Raw genomic sequence first — 15,235 nt, 5'->3', positions numbered from 1 at the left:
TTTCACCACTGGGTCCAGAGGTGTGGGGGTCCTCCTTCGTAAAGGATGCCCTTATGTGGTACAAAATACTTGGACGGATCCACAGGGTAGATACGCACAGGTATGTGGGAGGGCAAAGATCTAAATGTTATCTCTGTGTATGCCCCACTGGGTTTGCAACGCTTGACATTGACGGATGTGGGGGCCCCATTGTTGAAATTACCTGTGGGTACCCTGGGTATGGGAGGTGACTTTAACCTGACGATGGACGGCCTACTGGACCGGTCCCCGCCCAGGCATGACTCTGCACACTCCTCACAATTAGGGGATGTTATTAACGCCTTGGGGATGGTGGATATTTGGAGATGGTCGCACCCCCATGACACACATCACGTTTCAGTCTGGTGTACACGGCAGTCATTCCAGGATTGATTATCTGTTCACACATGCACAGCACATACACACATTTTCTGACTCTGCGTGCTTGGCACGGGGGGTTCAGCTCATTCCCCTGTACTGGCAGTCCTCGGTACACAACAAACTCCACAACCTGGTCCGATTATGATTCAGCCTCAGGCATTAAAGATTCCACATATCAGGGAAACGCTGCAGAAAGAAAATGACTATTATTTTGAAGAGAATATAGGATCGGTTAAATCCGCAATTACACTATACACTGTGATCAAGGGGAGGGCACTCTCTGTGATGGTGGGTCACAGGGGTGAGCGCAATCGGAGGGGGTTAGAATTGAAAACCAAGATCATATTCCTTGAAGGTGCCATTTCCCAGGGCCCAGATCCTGATACTCAACACCTGCTTAATATTAAAAGACAGTATTATAGACAGTTACACCTGGAGGACGCCAATAGACGCACTCTGGCCACCCGGCATCGGATATACGAACAGGGAGAACGAACCGGCAAACTGCTGGCATGGTTGGAACGCAACGAACAATCAGCGAGATGGGTACGTGCAGTTAAGGGGCCTTATATTGATCTGATTACGGGCCCTCAGGGCATTGCTGAGACCTTTGCAAACCATTACAAAAGCGTGTATGGTATTCCGCAAAATTCGCAAGCTCCGATGGCTGCGGAACTTCTTGCCATTATCGGGGTAACGTGTCTCTCTGATCAGGGTAGGGAGGCGTTGGACGTCACCATATCGGTTGAGGAAATTCAGAAGGCAATTCAAGACATTCGCGTGGGTAAAGCGATGGGCCCTAATGGGCTCCCTATTGAGCTGGTCCAACCTATGACTATCAAGCTAGCGCCCCATTTGCTCAATTTATATAATGAAAGCTTTGAGAATGCCCTTCTCCCAGCTGATATTCGGGCGGTCTCAATCGTGGTCCTCCACAAACCTGGTAAACCGGTGGATGAGTGCGCTTCGTACAGACCTATATCTCTGATCACGGTGGAGGGCAAAATTCTAGCCAAACTGATGGCTACTCGTCTGCGCCCCTATCTCACCAACTTGGTTCACCCGGGATGTATGCAGGGAAGGAACACGGCGCGTAATCTGCGTTGAGTGCATGGTGCGCTGGGCTACTTTGGCACGCTGGAGGAAGAAGGGATCTTGCTTGCGCTGGATGCAAAAATGGCATTCGACACCATAGCATTGGAGTATCTATTTACAGTTCTTGCCCGCATTGGGTTCGGACCCAAGTTCATTGGGTGGATAAAACTACTGTACACCCAGCACATGCCGCATGTTTCAGTAAGCAACCATCGCTCTACTCCCTTCCCCCTCTGTCGAGGCACAAGACAAGGGTGCCCGTTATCACCCCTCCTTTTTGTCTTGGTTCTTGAACCTCTGGCGGTTTGGATACGGGGAGATACGGGGAGAACCAGGTACCAGGTACCAGGTATCAGGGGCATTAAATGGACGAATGAACATAAAGACCGCATATCACTTTACGCGGATGTTATTCTGCTTTATCTTGCCTCACCTGCACACTCACTCCACCACGTACTTCATATTTTCGGGGCGCATTCTGGGTACCAGATAAACTGGTCTAAATCCTAGAGGTACTCCCTTTGGGGACATCCTCCGCAGAGTCCAAGTGGGTACAATATCCCGGTGGTGACCCTGGACTTTCGTTATTTAGAGATCTTTATAACTACCAATGCTGCACTATTTTTTGAACAAATCTGTTGGGGCCATTACAGAGGTCACTTATTGGAAGACGCTCCCCCTTACTCTGTTGGGACTTGCGTCTTTATTCAAAATGCTCGCCTTGCCACGCTTTCTCTACGCCTTACAAAACACTCCGAATCTTGTTCCTAACACATATTTTTTGCAGATCGAAGCAGCAGTGAGAGATTTACTATGGGACAATAGGCCGCCTCGGATAGCCATGAATAAGCTCACTATGGGTTGGTATGATGGGGGTATTGGGTTGCCAGATATACGCCTCTAGTATCAGGCCTCACATGGACGGCCATCAACCAATGGGTGTTCGGGGACATGATGATCCCACCTTTCGCACCGACCATTGGCTAATGGGGAGGGGGAGGGGGGGGCGCTACAACAGAGCGTTATATACTAACCATAAGAAATTACGCCTGACCGGTCCCACGGCGCGTACAGTGGAGGTGTTGCACGGGGGGCAGCAGCGGATGGATTGGCAAAGGCACTTAACGAAAGCTACCCCTCCATGGGAGCCAGATATTTTGGGACAACTAGGTGGCAGACCAGTAAGGGAGTTGCTGCAGATTTTTAAGGCCAAGTGTGTCTCTACCGGGACATATGGGGCGGGTCTCTGGGGGATTGAGCCAGTGGATGTTATACAACGTATTGAGAATCGATTCTTACAATACTACTGGCCGCCCCAAAGAGCATGGCAAACTATGTGGTACACACGGAAGTGGCCCTCCGGTATGTTACGGACATCATTAAATCTGCCCCGGTCTTATAATGGCATAATGTGTGGGTTAATCCATGTACCAGTCTGAATAGAGAGATAATAAAAGACTGTTTGGCATGTGATGGAGCTACTAACATCAAATGGTTCACTTATGTTAAAAATGTGTTGCATGAAATTGGACATCCTGAATATTTCTCCAACCCAGACAGTATGGAGAGTGTGTCCAGAACTGCCTTTAAAAAGTCCCTTCTACAACACCTTGAGAGTAAAAGATGGCGGGAAGTAAGATCTAAGAAGACGGTCATGGAGCATGACTTGATAACAGTTCATGAGGGCATTCAGTTGTACCTTTTGGTTGAACAACCCCCTTACCACCGTATGCTCCTGAACTATTTTCGTTTGGATATTTTTTATAGACTTGTTACCTTCCCACAGTGTAATGACTGGTCAAGGGAAAAAAGAACTTGTCCTTGCGATGATGTGTCATTTCAGTCAAATATACATTGTATTCTTTTTTGCACTTTTTATAGCCATCCAAGGAGGAAATTGCTGAAACCTCTGCTTGTTTCATGGGGCTTGAGGTCATGTAGAGGGGCATATGACAAATTAAGAATTTTAGATAATGAGTACACCATTAGTACTGTATCCTCCTTCCTGAGAGCAGTCGTGAGGTATAGAAATACGATGTAAATTGAATTCTGTTCTTTTACGTCCCCAGTAGTTGGAATGTTTGCAATCCAAAATGAATTTCTATATTAGCTATGGGTATTTTATTTTCCTTTTATCTTTTTAAAGCTTTTAACAGATTCTTTACTTCTTTTTAAATGTTTATGTAATATGAAGTTATTTAAGCTTTATTAGACTTGTTCTTAAATGTGATTTTTATCTGTACGCTTTTATGAATTTGTCTGTGCAATTTGAATAAAGCTTTTGAAATTGAAAATTGGGACGACTCAGTGCCTACGTGGGGTTTGATAAGTGGAATATGATCGGGATATCCACGGCTGGAGATATGTGGGTTAAGGGCAAGAAGGCATCGTTGATGGATCTTCAAACTAAAAATCAGCTAGCGCCGTCAGAAAGATTCCGATACCTACAGATCAGTCATGCCATAGACTCCGCCCTCCCTAAAGATACCCCCCTTCCAGACTCCTCTTCACTTGTGGACAGACTCCTGGATCTCATGGATCGCAAGGCCATCTCCCTCACATATAGGAAACTGATTAATAATCGGTCAGATCCAATGTTGAAACTGCTGGCTAATTGGGAGATTGACCTGGGAGAAATGGCCGATGAGGACTAGATAGAGGCACTGGCCTCACCCCGAGAAGTGGCTTTCCTGATGCGACTCTGATTGGTCCAACTTAAAATTCTCCATCAGGTATATTTTGACGCCACACTGCTATGCCAGTCGGGTAGGAGACCTGACATACTCTGCCTCTGACACTGTAACCAGACTGGAACATTCCTGCATATCTTGTGGGACTGTCCCTACATACAACATTACTGGACGGACGTCACCAGACAATTAACTCGGACTTGTGACAAACTCATACATCCAACTCCCACACTATACCTCCTTAACATCTGGGAAGCAACGGACCTCACACAAGCCAAACAATTGTGTGCCACTATGGGGTGGAATGTAGCGAAACGTAACATTGCTCAGAACTGGGGCGTAGACACCGTACCACAATTGAGAGACTGGGCAAAAGACGTAGACCACACCATGATTGCTGAAAAAACAGTATATAAAGGGAGAGGATGTCCACGTAAAAGGGGATCACAAGTGGGGGCGATGGAATAGATATAGAAGGGAGATATGTGTTTCTCAGACGGTGGAATTGAGGAGGGAGAGACTCTTGGGGTTCGATGGGGAGGAAGAGGAGATGATGACGCATAACGAGGGCCACCAAGTTTAGGGTAGAACCGTGATGTTTCCTGACCTGGAGACTTGGAAGCAACCCTCATAAAGACTGTTACGATGTTACTAACATGTATTCCACTGAGCTTCTGCTGGGTGGCCGACTAGAAATGTAATGCTGTAATCTTATGAAAATTTGCCAAAGATGTCAAGGTAATGTCATAACTGCTGCAGTTTGTTTGTTTCTAGTAAAAACTGTTTAAAAAAAACAAAAACAAAAGATTTGTGCATATTTGGTTTCGGATTTAAAGAGGTCAGGGTGTTCACGTAGATAAATAGTAAGAGGTTCCCAACAATTAGAAGGCTAGGTGGCTGTAGGTAGCTCCTCTGCATATATCAGAAAATTGCCTCTACAATAGATGGAGTCCATTACCCAGCGGGTTACGGTGGGTATTTTTTTTGCTGTCCCAATGCATTGCCACTCTTCGTTTCGCTAAGAGTAGTGCTATGGTAGACAATTATTTCTTGGCAGATTTCAGAGGTATTAGATGGCCTAACCGACATAATTGTGGCATGCAATCTATTTTACAAATCAGGATTTCATCCAGTAGGCGCACTACTTGATCCCAGTACAGTTTCACTTTACCACAATACCATGGCAGGTGCCGAAAGTCAGCCTGATCAGACCCAGAGATACAACTGATTTAAAGCAATAAATATTGATTTAATCCACTGCTAATTCTTTAGTAGCAGCATCAATTAAGATATATATTTATATTGTTCTTGTCCTGCTTTTGGGCAACATTCCTGTTAGAAGATTTTTCCTACAGATTACTCTTTATTCGGACACATATCACTTTTGGTCAAAGACCCAGACGCTCCATTGCTTTTAGTGTCCTGTATCCCTGACTATTTCCTATCCTTTTTTAACTTATATAGCAATCAGTCCTTTTTGTGCTCCTTTTCGTCCTGATGACCTAAGAAGTTGAAGAAGGTCTAAACATCATCAACAGTTTTCCGGCTTACAAAAGGATACTTATTACACAAACTCTTGATCTTTTTCATCTGCTAATTTTAAATATTGGACTATCTTGACTTTTTGCCTCTTTTGTATCCTTCCATGTTTAGAGATTTTGTGGGGGGGAAATGGGACACTTGTTACTGTACTGTTTTGCACATTTCCTCAGTACTGAATGGATCTTCTAAATCCACAAATGGTCTTGGTTGTTCACCTCCTGATGCTTTTATGACTGATTTCTTCCCTTTTTCTCTTGTATCTTTTTCCAGTTGGAGTTTGTTGGCCGATCTGGTGACAGTGGGGGTGGAATGTTCGTCATCAGTATCCTTTGCTTGAATTGCTTCCTTTTATAGCGTGTGTGTAGTTTACAGCGTTAGTGAAAATTCCTTATGTTTATTGTGATTAGCTCATGCATCCTAAGGCAGGGTAAACTTTTTGTTGGGGGGGTAGGGTAATGATTCTGATGTATCATGGTGTTTCCCAGCACCATTTTCGGTGACTCATTCCATCCCTATGCAACTATATCAATGTACCACACTGTTTCCTAGCCTCCGATTCAATACACCTTGCTCTGTGCTGGCACTGATTGCCACAGACCACATTCTGCCCTAACACTAATTTGATTAGATCGTACTGCGCCTTAATGCTAATTTCAATGAAATACCAATGTATGTTATCATACCTGCACCAGATATTGAATTTAATGAGTCAAACTATACCTGAACAGTAAGTTTGATGGACGTTCATATGACTTACATGATTCCTAATAACCCATACTGCCTTAAAAAAAACGTATTTCTGTGAGTCGGGCTATGCCATGACCCTGATTTTATTGGCCCATGTTGTCTTTTAACATTTATTTAAATGATTCATATTGTACTTTGAAACTCATTTTATTCAGCAAACTGTCACCTTACAGATTTCCCTAAATCATACCTTAGTCTAACACTGATTTCAGTGAATCACACTGGCCCTGGCCTTCATTTCAGTAGATCATACTCTGTTCTGACACTGATTTCGGTACACCACAATGTTCCCTAAAATCTATGTCAGTAAGTCCTACTCAACCATAATCCTACTAACCATGGATGCCACTCTTCTCTTCCACTGCTGTGTATTATGCCCTTTACTAAAGCTTATGCCAAAGGATCACATTCTGCCCTGAAATATGTTTCTGTGAGTCACACAGGTCCCTGATACTAATTATCATGGAGTCTACTCTTCCCTCCCACTGATTGCAATGTGCGATGTAGATCACACTGTGGCTTAAAATCTGTTTCATTGAGACCCTCTGGGTCCTCATACTAATTACCCAAGATACTGCTGTTCGCTAGCACTGTTTGCAGTGCGTCGCATGGTTTCAAAGGATCACACTTGGTCCTAAAGCTGATTTCTGAACATTATAATTCGCTATATCAGTGTTTATTAGTGCATCCAACTGCATGCGAGCTCTTACTTAGCAAAACAATTTATACAATTGACGAAAGATCTTTTAAATGTTTTATGTGTTTGTTCCCTTCACATTTAGGAGAGCAACCTGCAAGTACTAGTACAAGTATGTTTAGGGAGATGTGGGGTGCACCATTGTATTCATTTTTTTGGTATTGTTAGTGCTGTTTGTGAAATTTTTTTTTGCTCGTGTAATTTACTGTCTTTTTTTTTTGTTACATCTGAATGACTTTTGGCGCTTATGGAAAGTTCTGGTTATAAGTAATGTTAGTTGAAATACTCTTATTAATCCAAAGACCAGAGAAAATCAAAGCAATGAAAGTTCTCAATTGCCTTTTCTCTGTCAAAGTACCAACTCTGCCTTGATTGGATCACTTCTCCGGAGTGAGAATGACAATAAACTGAAAGTGAATTAAGACTGTTTTAAGTCAGAATGTTGGCTTTCTTTTTTTACATAAGGTAACTATCTCTTTGTACAAGTAGCACACTTGACTATCTCCTTTTAGAGTGCTCCTGTTTTACTTAATAATGAATGCACTTGGAAACGAAGATATTTGCTCAGGATAACAGTCTGCTGTGGTGGACTAGATGGACCGAAACTTAAGTCTTGTTCTTCTGATGCTAGGCCCTGTACCCGTCTAACTGGAATATGTACTTACAGAAAATGTACTAAAATGTCCTGAGGATTTAATCTGGCATCAGGTGACCCAAATTTTCTCACGTAGCATCGCACTCCAGAGAGCGTCATTGTTTAGGCCTCGACCAGTAAAAGATGAATCCTAACTCATTTCAAACCACTCCTCCAGCTGGAGAATCCAAAAGATTGACATTTTTGGCAAATATGTTTTCTTCTGACAGTTCAGCATTGCATTCTATAGACGCAGTCTGCATGTTAAACTGATAACACACATGCCCTTTGGTACATGGCCTGCTTGATAAATTTAAGGAAAAGCTGGAGGCGTGGTTGCTTATCTAGGCAAACATTCACCAGCTCATAATTATGGGGATGGTAAGAGGCACAGTAAAACCCTCTCCTGGTTGCTGTGATGAGCCCAACCAAGGGCGGTGATTTGTTTGCTAAGGTCACGCCCAGAAAAGTAACCTATACACCAATAGCTGTAACGGACATAAAACCAGCAATAGATAGCTTCGCCAGGGGAAAGTCTCCTGGCTCAGACTGTTTGATGATTGAATTCTTTAAGGAATTTGTGGAACTCCAGACTCTTAGATTGCTGTAACTTTACCAGGAAGCTGTGTCTGCTGGGACCAAATATCCATATCTATTAAAGGCCACATAGACTCTTCCTGATTATATAGGCCACCTTCACTGCTGAATGCAGATAATAAAATCCCGGGGCGTGTTCTTACCAATAGGCTAAATCCTTCATTGACAAAGCTAGTGCTACCGTACCAAGCCGGTTTTATACCAGGCATATTCCCGTGTAATAATTTGTGTCAATGATCCATCGTACTTTGTTGTAAATTTAGACTGTCTCGGTGTTCTGGATGCCGAGAAAACCTTCGACCCTCTTCAGTGGCCCTTCCTGTTTGCTGTTTTTGCAGTATGGGTCTGGGTCAATATTTTATACAAATGATTCAGTTACTATATACTGCCCATCTGCTGGGCTCTGAGTTAATGGCTATCTCTTGACTCTTTCAAAGTGGGCAGAGGCATGAGGCAAGGTCGCCCCTGGTCACATTTATTATTTGCTTTGCTGTCGATTTACTTGCCTCCCTGGTACGTGAACAGCACAGTAGTTTTGAACCGGTTACTTTCAATCAACCCAAGCAATATTGATCGGGTACAAATCAATAAAGACACTCATTAAGGAGCAACACACTTAGCTGATACAGTATAACTTTAATGAAAACTATAGCACAATCACGTATACTGGCAATGCTCGCTAAACAGTAGCAGAACAGTTGCATATAAATGTATATATTGCAGTGGTAGCTCAACAATAGCAAAGCAGTCTCAAATCAATTGCAGTACATTAAGTCAAAAGCATAATATTAATAATTCTGTGAATCAAGATAAAGTAGGAGAAAAGGCCCTACATGCCTGGATGACTTGGCTTTGGCCGCTAGCATCAGAAAGCCCACTCCAAACTCTCTCACTGGATAGAACACAAACGAGACAGGGGCTGTGAGCAACAGCAAATTTGCACGACTCCGCCTGTGAGCTTTCCCAAGTGATCCGAATCCCTCTTTTTTTGGGAGGTGTTTTCTTTTTTACACACCAAAAGCTGGCTTATACTACAAACTGTTCCTTTCCTGTGCCAGTTGTTCTCATAATGTTATCAGTATTTTCGCTAACCCAGGATCTTCCCAACTCCTACCAGTCGCATCTCACACCTCTCTCTCTCACTGGTACCAATCAGTCATCCTCCCAGCGCCTTCAAGCTAATGTCGGGCTTGTTTGGGTCAGCATAACCTCAATGATATGTCTCCCCCGATCCTCATGCCTTGATACAGTAAACACAACACTTTGGCAGCACCTATAATTTTGTTTTATTTTAATTTTTTATTTTAGAGGTTTTCTATAGCGCTGGCCAGACCAGAGGGTATGGGGCGCTTTACAACATGATGTAGAGAAGACAAGTACAGGATGGTGGCAAGGTGGACAGATACAAAAGTGTTCAGAAATTACAGTTCTGCTGAACGTCAGAGGTGCGTCATTGAGGTAGAGAGGTTGAGGGATCCGAGGTGTAACATAGAGGTAGAGGGGTCAAGAGGTAGTCTCAAAGCCTAGGGAAAGCAAGTCTTAGGCTGGAGTTTTCTCTTAGCAGTGCCGACCAAAGGACTGAGTGATATGGGAGAGGGCATGAGGTAGGTAGTGGGTGTGCGATGTCTGATGGCTGCCTGGTGGGAGCGCGATGTCAGGTGGCTGCCTGGTGGAGGCATGCGAGTCACGTAATTGCGTTCGGGAAGGCGCGGTTGAGGTAAAGGGTTTTTAGGAGGCTTTTGAATTTTGGAAAGGAGGGGGTAGTTCTGATGTCGACTGGGATGGAGTTCCAGATTTTCGGAAAAAGCGGGCTGCAGTCTTTTGTTTACGCGTTTTCAGGGGGATGAGTAGGAGGGAGTTGGTACTCCTGAGGCTACTTGATTGACCGCCTTTCTTGAGTTTGGAGGCTAGGTATTCCAGTTTCCTTGTGTGCAGGGCTTTGTGTGTGAGGCAGGCAGTTCTGAAGCTGGCCCGCATTTCTACTGGGAGCCATTTTAGATCTCTGAGTGCGGGAGATATATGGTCAAATTTTTTTCATTCCGGTGACCATTCTGGCTGCTGCATTGAGGGTGGTTTTGAGTGGGGCTAGGTGGAAGCGAGCTGTACCGGAGAGGACTGCATTCCCATAATCCAGTCTGGGCAACACCAGAGATTGGGTGGCTTGTTTGAGGTCGATAGGAGGGATGTAGGGTTTGATTTTGTTGAGGAGCTTCAGATTGAGTAAGGTGCTCTTGGCGGAGTTCTTGATGTGATTGGTCATGGATAGTTTGTGGTTAAGGGGGATACCCAGTGATTTGACCGAGGTTGTCAGGGTGAGATTTCCGTTGAGGGCATCAATTACTTTCAACCATTCAACAATTTGCGGGTTTTCTTCCTAGTTGGATATGAGGAGGATCTCGGTTTTTCCCTGATTGAGTTTAAGGTGGTTCATTGATAGCCATTCTTGGACTTCTCTGAGAGTATTGTTGAGTCTTAGGATGTTGTTAAAGGAGGAGGTTTCCAAGTAGATTTGTGTCATCTGCATATAGATGAAAAGGGATGTTTGCTTTTTTCAGAATGGAGGTGAGGGGCTCCCTATATATGTTGAACAGTTGAGGGGAGAGAATGGATCCTTGAGGGACACCTCTGTTCACAGGGAGGAGGTCAGGGGCAAAGGATTTGATTTTTACTCTTTGGAAGCGGATTTGGAAGAAGGAGGAGAACCATTGAAGGACCACTTTGTCTGCAACTTTGAGAGCTTTGATGAGAAGACTATGGTCTATAGTGTCAAAGGCTGCTGACAAGTCTAGGAGGATAAGTAGACAGCAGTGGTCTGAGTCGAGGGAGTTGAGGATGTCGTCCATGATGTTGAGGATTGCAGTTTTGGTGCTGTAGCCTTTTCTAAAGCCTGATTGATGATGGTCTAGCAAATTAATGTTGTCAAGATGTTTGTTCAGTTGACGGAGAACGCATTTTTCTAGGATTTTGGCTAGGAAGGGGAGATTGGAGACAGGTCTGAAATTATTCAGGTCGGTAGAGTCCAAGCCTGGTTTCTTCAGAAGAGGAGTGACTTTGAGTGGGGGGTGATGGAGCTGCTGGCTTTGTTGAAGATGTGGTGTGGAAAAGGGTCAGACGGTGAGCCGGAGTGGATTGTGCCCATGGTCTTGATTGTGTCTTCAATGCTCACATTGGCCCAGGTTGTCAGTTGGTCGTAATCGGTGGGGTGTGGTGGTTCCTGCATGTTAGGGCCTGTAGGGGTCGTCCGGGGGTTGAAGCTGTTGTGGATGTCGGCGATCTTGCGGTGGAAGAAGGTTGCGAAGGAGTTGCATAGGGCTTGCGACGGCGGGATGTAGTTGGAGCTAGGGTTGGAGAGTTCCTTCACAACGTTGAAGAGCTCCTTGCTGTTGTGTGCGTTGTTGTCGAGGCGGTCTTTGAAGGTGGTCCTCTTGGCGTTCCTGATGAGGTGGGGGTGGTTGCAGATGGCGTCTTTGTGGGCTGCGCGGCTGCCGAGCGACCTCTCGCTGTGCAATATGTTCTCCATCTTCCGTCAGGTGTGCTTAGATGCTAGGAGTTCCGGGGTGAACCAGTTTGCTCTCTTGCTGGTTTCTTTGAGGGTTTGTTTTTTCAGCGGGGCTAAGGTGTTGCCGCAGTTGTCCATCCATCGTCTGAAGGTGCACGCGCCATCATTGGGGTTGGAGGGGTTGGTTGGTGGGTTGAGTGCAAGGTTTGTCTGTAGTTCTACTTCCATGATTTTGCCCCAGCAGCGACGGGGGATCTGTAGGGTGCAGTGATGTGCGACTGGTTTCCGGAAGGTGAAGTGGATGCAGTGGTGGTTGGTCCAGGTGGGTTCGGAGACGTGGCTGAAGAAGATGTGTGGTCTTGAGGAGAAGATGGCGTCGAGCGTGTGTCCGGCGATGTGGGTCGGTGTCGTGACGAGCTGTTCCAGTCCGAAGTTGGCGCGGTTGTCTATCAGGGTGGAGGAGTTGCTGTCGTTGTTGTTCTCTAGATGGAAGTTCAGGTCTCCGAGGAGGATGTAGTTGGTGGAGGTCAGTGCGTGCGTGCTGATGAAGTCGTCGATCGTGTCGCAGAATTGTGGTCGGGGTCCGGGTGGTCTGTAGACGAGGGTGCCTCTTAGGGTGGTCTTGGGGTCCGTGTGGATCTGGAAGTGCATGTGTTCGGCGGTTCTGAGAGTGTCGTCGGTGTTTGTTGAGACCCTGATGGTCTTCTTGTGGTCGATGGCGATTCCTCCTCCGACTCCGTTAGTGCGTTCTCTGCGGGCGATCTTGTATCCGTCGGGGATGGCTATTGCGATGTCTGGGGAGGAGGCTTCGTTCATCCCGGTCTCGGTCAGGAAGGCGCCATCTGGAGATGTGGTGTCTAGTAGGTCCCAGAGCTCGACGACATGTTTGCTTGCGCAGCGGGTGTTAATCAGGATGCAACGGAGCTGGGTATGTTTTGTTGTTGTGGGTGTCTCTGCGTCTTCGATGCAGGAGATGCTGGCGTTGGGCGCGGTCCAGGCGTGGACGGGCGCAGAAGGACTTGCCTTATTAGAAGATTCTCCCTCGTAAAGTCGGGTCAACTGTTCCCTGACTATATGTTTTTTGTTTCATTGAGACAATTCTGTGAATGTGATGAAATTAACACTTCAGACCTATTTGCTTGCTACATAATGCACTAAGCTATGATAGCACATTGGGGGTGATTCCCCCAAGAGCATGCAACACTTTCTCATTGACCCAAATGTACCTGTCCTTGGCTTCGAGGGGCTGGATCTTCAGTCTGTACAAGATATTTATGAGTGAACTCTCAACACCCTCACCCCAGCTGGCTAAACACACAGCTAAAATATGGTGAGCGGCAAATTTGGCGGTGAAGCTTTTTGCTAAAGTGTTAAGATTGTGCTATGAACAGAGAAGATGAATGTCCAGTAATAAAATGCATATAGTCCTACAAGCCTGAGGTTGCGCAAGATGTTCTACAGATCCAGCTGACCTTATTTGTTTAGCCTGGCGCTGCTTCCCAATACTTGAATACTGGTTTGAGGTCACGCAAGTTATCATTGACAAAGTTGACACCCAGTTGACTTGTGCACTGCTACTGTTACCTTTGGGCTATGTCACTGATGTCTCTAGTCCTTCTAGTTACTGCTAGTACTAGCTGCATGCAGAGTGGCGTGATCATGGCTAAAAGGCCTCACTCCAAATCTTTCCGGCAGGCTCACAGGCTAAATAAGTACCTCATTGATTTAGCGATATAGACCACTTCACCCTGAGTATTAAAGACATAATAATAGATTGCTGGTGGATCCGTAAGCTCTTTAAGATAAGTGTTTTTATATGATAGCTATGTGTACTAGTGATATACCTTGGGTGCATTTTATGTTCGACAACAAGAGCTCAAAATGTTGTCTGTAAGATATATGCTCATTTGCTTTTTCTACTTGCATACATCAAAAAAAGATTTAAAATTTTAATTAGAAGTTAATGATAACCTTTTTGTGGGATATTCTGAAGAAAAGGAAGGCTACGCATAAGAGTTTCCTGTTGAGGTGGAGAGCCCCCTTCATTATTATCTGCTACAAACTGACCAAAAAGCAGCACCCAGAAGTTTCTGAGAGCCCTTTCTACTGGGGTCGAAGGAACTACAACTGCTTTGGCATTAGGGTGGCCTTTCCTGGATATCTGCCTGGCTGCAAAGTGAGCATTGGTGTATACTCTCATGAAGCACTACTTCCTTGACAGCTAGGTTTGTCGAGGGCACTTGGTCTACTCCACAGACCTTCATTCTTGGGGAGGTACTGATTTGAAATCTATACTACTATTATAAAGGAAGAACTTTGAACCTTTGAGGCGGGTAAACTCGGGAACCCCAGCGCCAATCCAAACACCCGATGCATCGTTGTAATTGGCAGGATCTGTAGATGGACATAGGCTATATAAAATAAAAAAATATACGTTATTTAAAATATTTACCTAAAATAAAAAAGTAAAGTAGCGCCGGCCGGCCGCGACCTGCGTACGTGCTGACATCAGGAGCCAGAGAGGAGCGGCGTACGCGAGGAGGAGTGGCGGACATGAGCGCGGGGAGGAGCGGCGGACAGGCTGGGAGGAGCAGCGGACAGGCGGTGAGGAGGGCGAGGAGCGGCGGACAGGCCGGGAGGAGCGGTAAGCGGCGGATGAGGTAGGTGAAATACAAAAGCTACAGACGGGGAGAAGCGGTGAGCGTAGGTTAAATACAGGCGGGGAGGAATGGTGAGCGTAGGTGAAATACAGGCGGGGAGGAGCGGTGAGTGTAGGTCAAATACAGGCAGGGAGGAGCGGTGAGCATTAAATGAAGCAAAAGAGGTAGCAAACGGCAAAAGTGAGTGCATTACAAAAGTGAGAATCGTGAGCCAACAACATACAAGAGCTAACAAACGGTGCATTACATGAGGAAAAAGTGGCAGGGAGGAGCGGCGGACAGGCGGGGAGGAGCGGTAAGCGGCGGATGAGATAGGTGAAATACAAAAGCTACAGGCAGGGAGGAGCGGTGAGCGTAGGTGAAATACAGGCGGGGAGGAGCGGTGAGCATTAAATGAACCAAAAGAGGTAGCAAACGGCAAAAGTGAGTGCATTACAAAAGTGAGAATCGTGACCCAACAACATTCAAGACCTAACAAACGGTGCATTACATGAGAAAAAGTGGCGGGGAAGAGCGGTGAGCGTAGGTGGAATACAGGGGGGGAGGAGCGGTGAACATTAAATGAAGCAAAAGAGGTAGCAAACTGTGCATTACAAAAGTGAGTGCATTACAAAAGTGAGAATTGTGAGCCAACAAAATACAAGAGGTAGCAAATGGTGCATTACATGAGGAAAA

General features: G+C 45.5%; 1 protein-coding gene across 3 annotated transcripts in view; it reads left to right on the top strand.

Annotated features, from left to right (window-relative positions):
* Positions 1-15,235, top strand: part of POLR3C (RNA polymerase III subunit C) — a 192,042-nt gene that overhangs the window by 120,955 nt on the left and 55,852 nt on the right. For all 3 annotated transcript variants that reach the window (XM_086945359.1, XM_086945360.1, XM_086945358.1), the window contains exon 9: positions 5,997-6,048. In XM_086945359.1, coding sequence (XP_086801485.1) covers positions 5,997-6,048 — 52 coding nt within the window. The remainder of the gene's footprint in view (positions 1-5,996; positions 6,049-15,235) is intronic.

The sequence above is a fragment of the Lissotriton vulgaris genome, chromosome 12 (genome assembly GCF_964263255.1).
Source record: "Lissotriton vulgaris chromosome 12, aLisVul1.2, whole genome shotgun sequence".
Classification (NCBI taxonomy): Eukaryota; Metazoa; Chordata; class Amphibia; order Caudata; family Salamandridae; genus Lissotriton; species Lissotriton vulgaris.
Note: the sequence above shows the minus strand (reverse complement) of the source record. Positions and strands in the feature narration are given on the sequence as shown.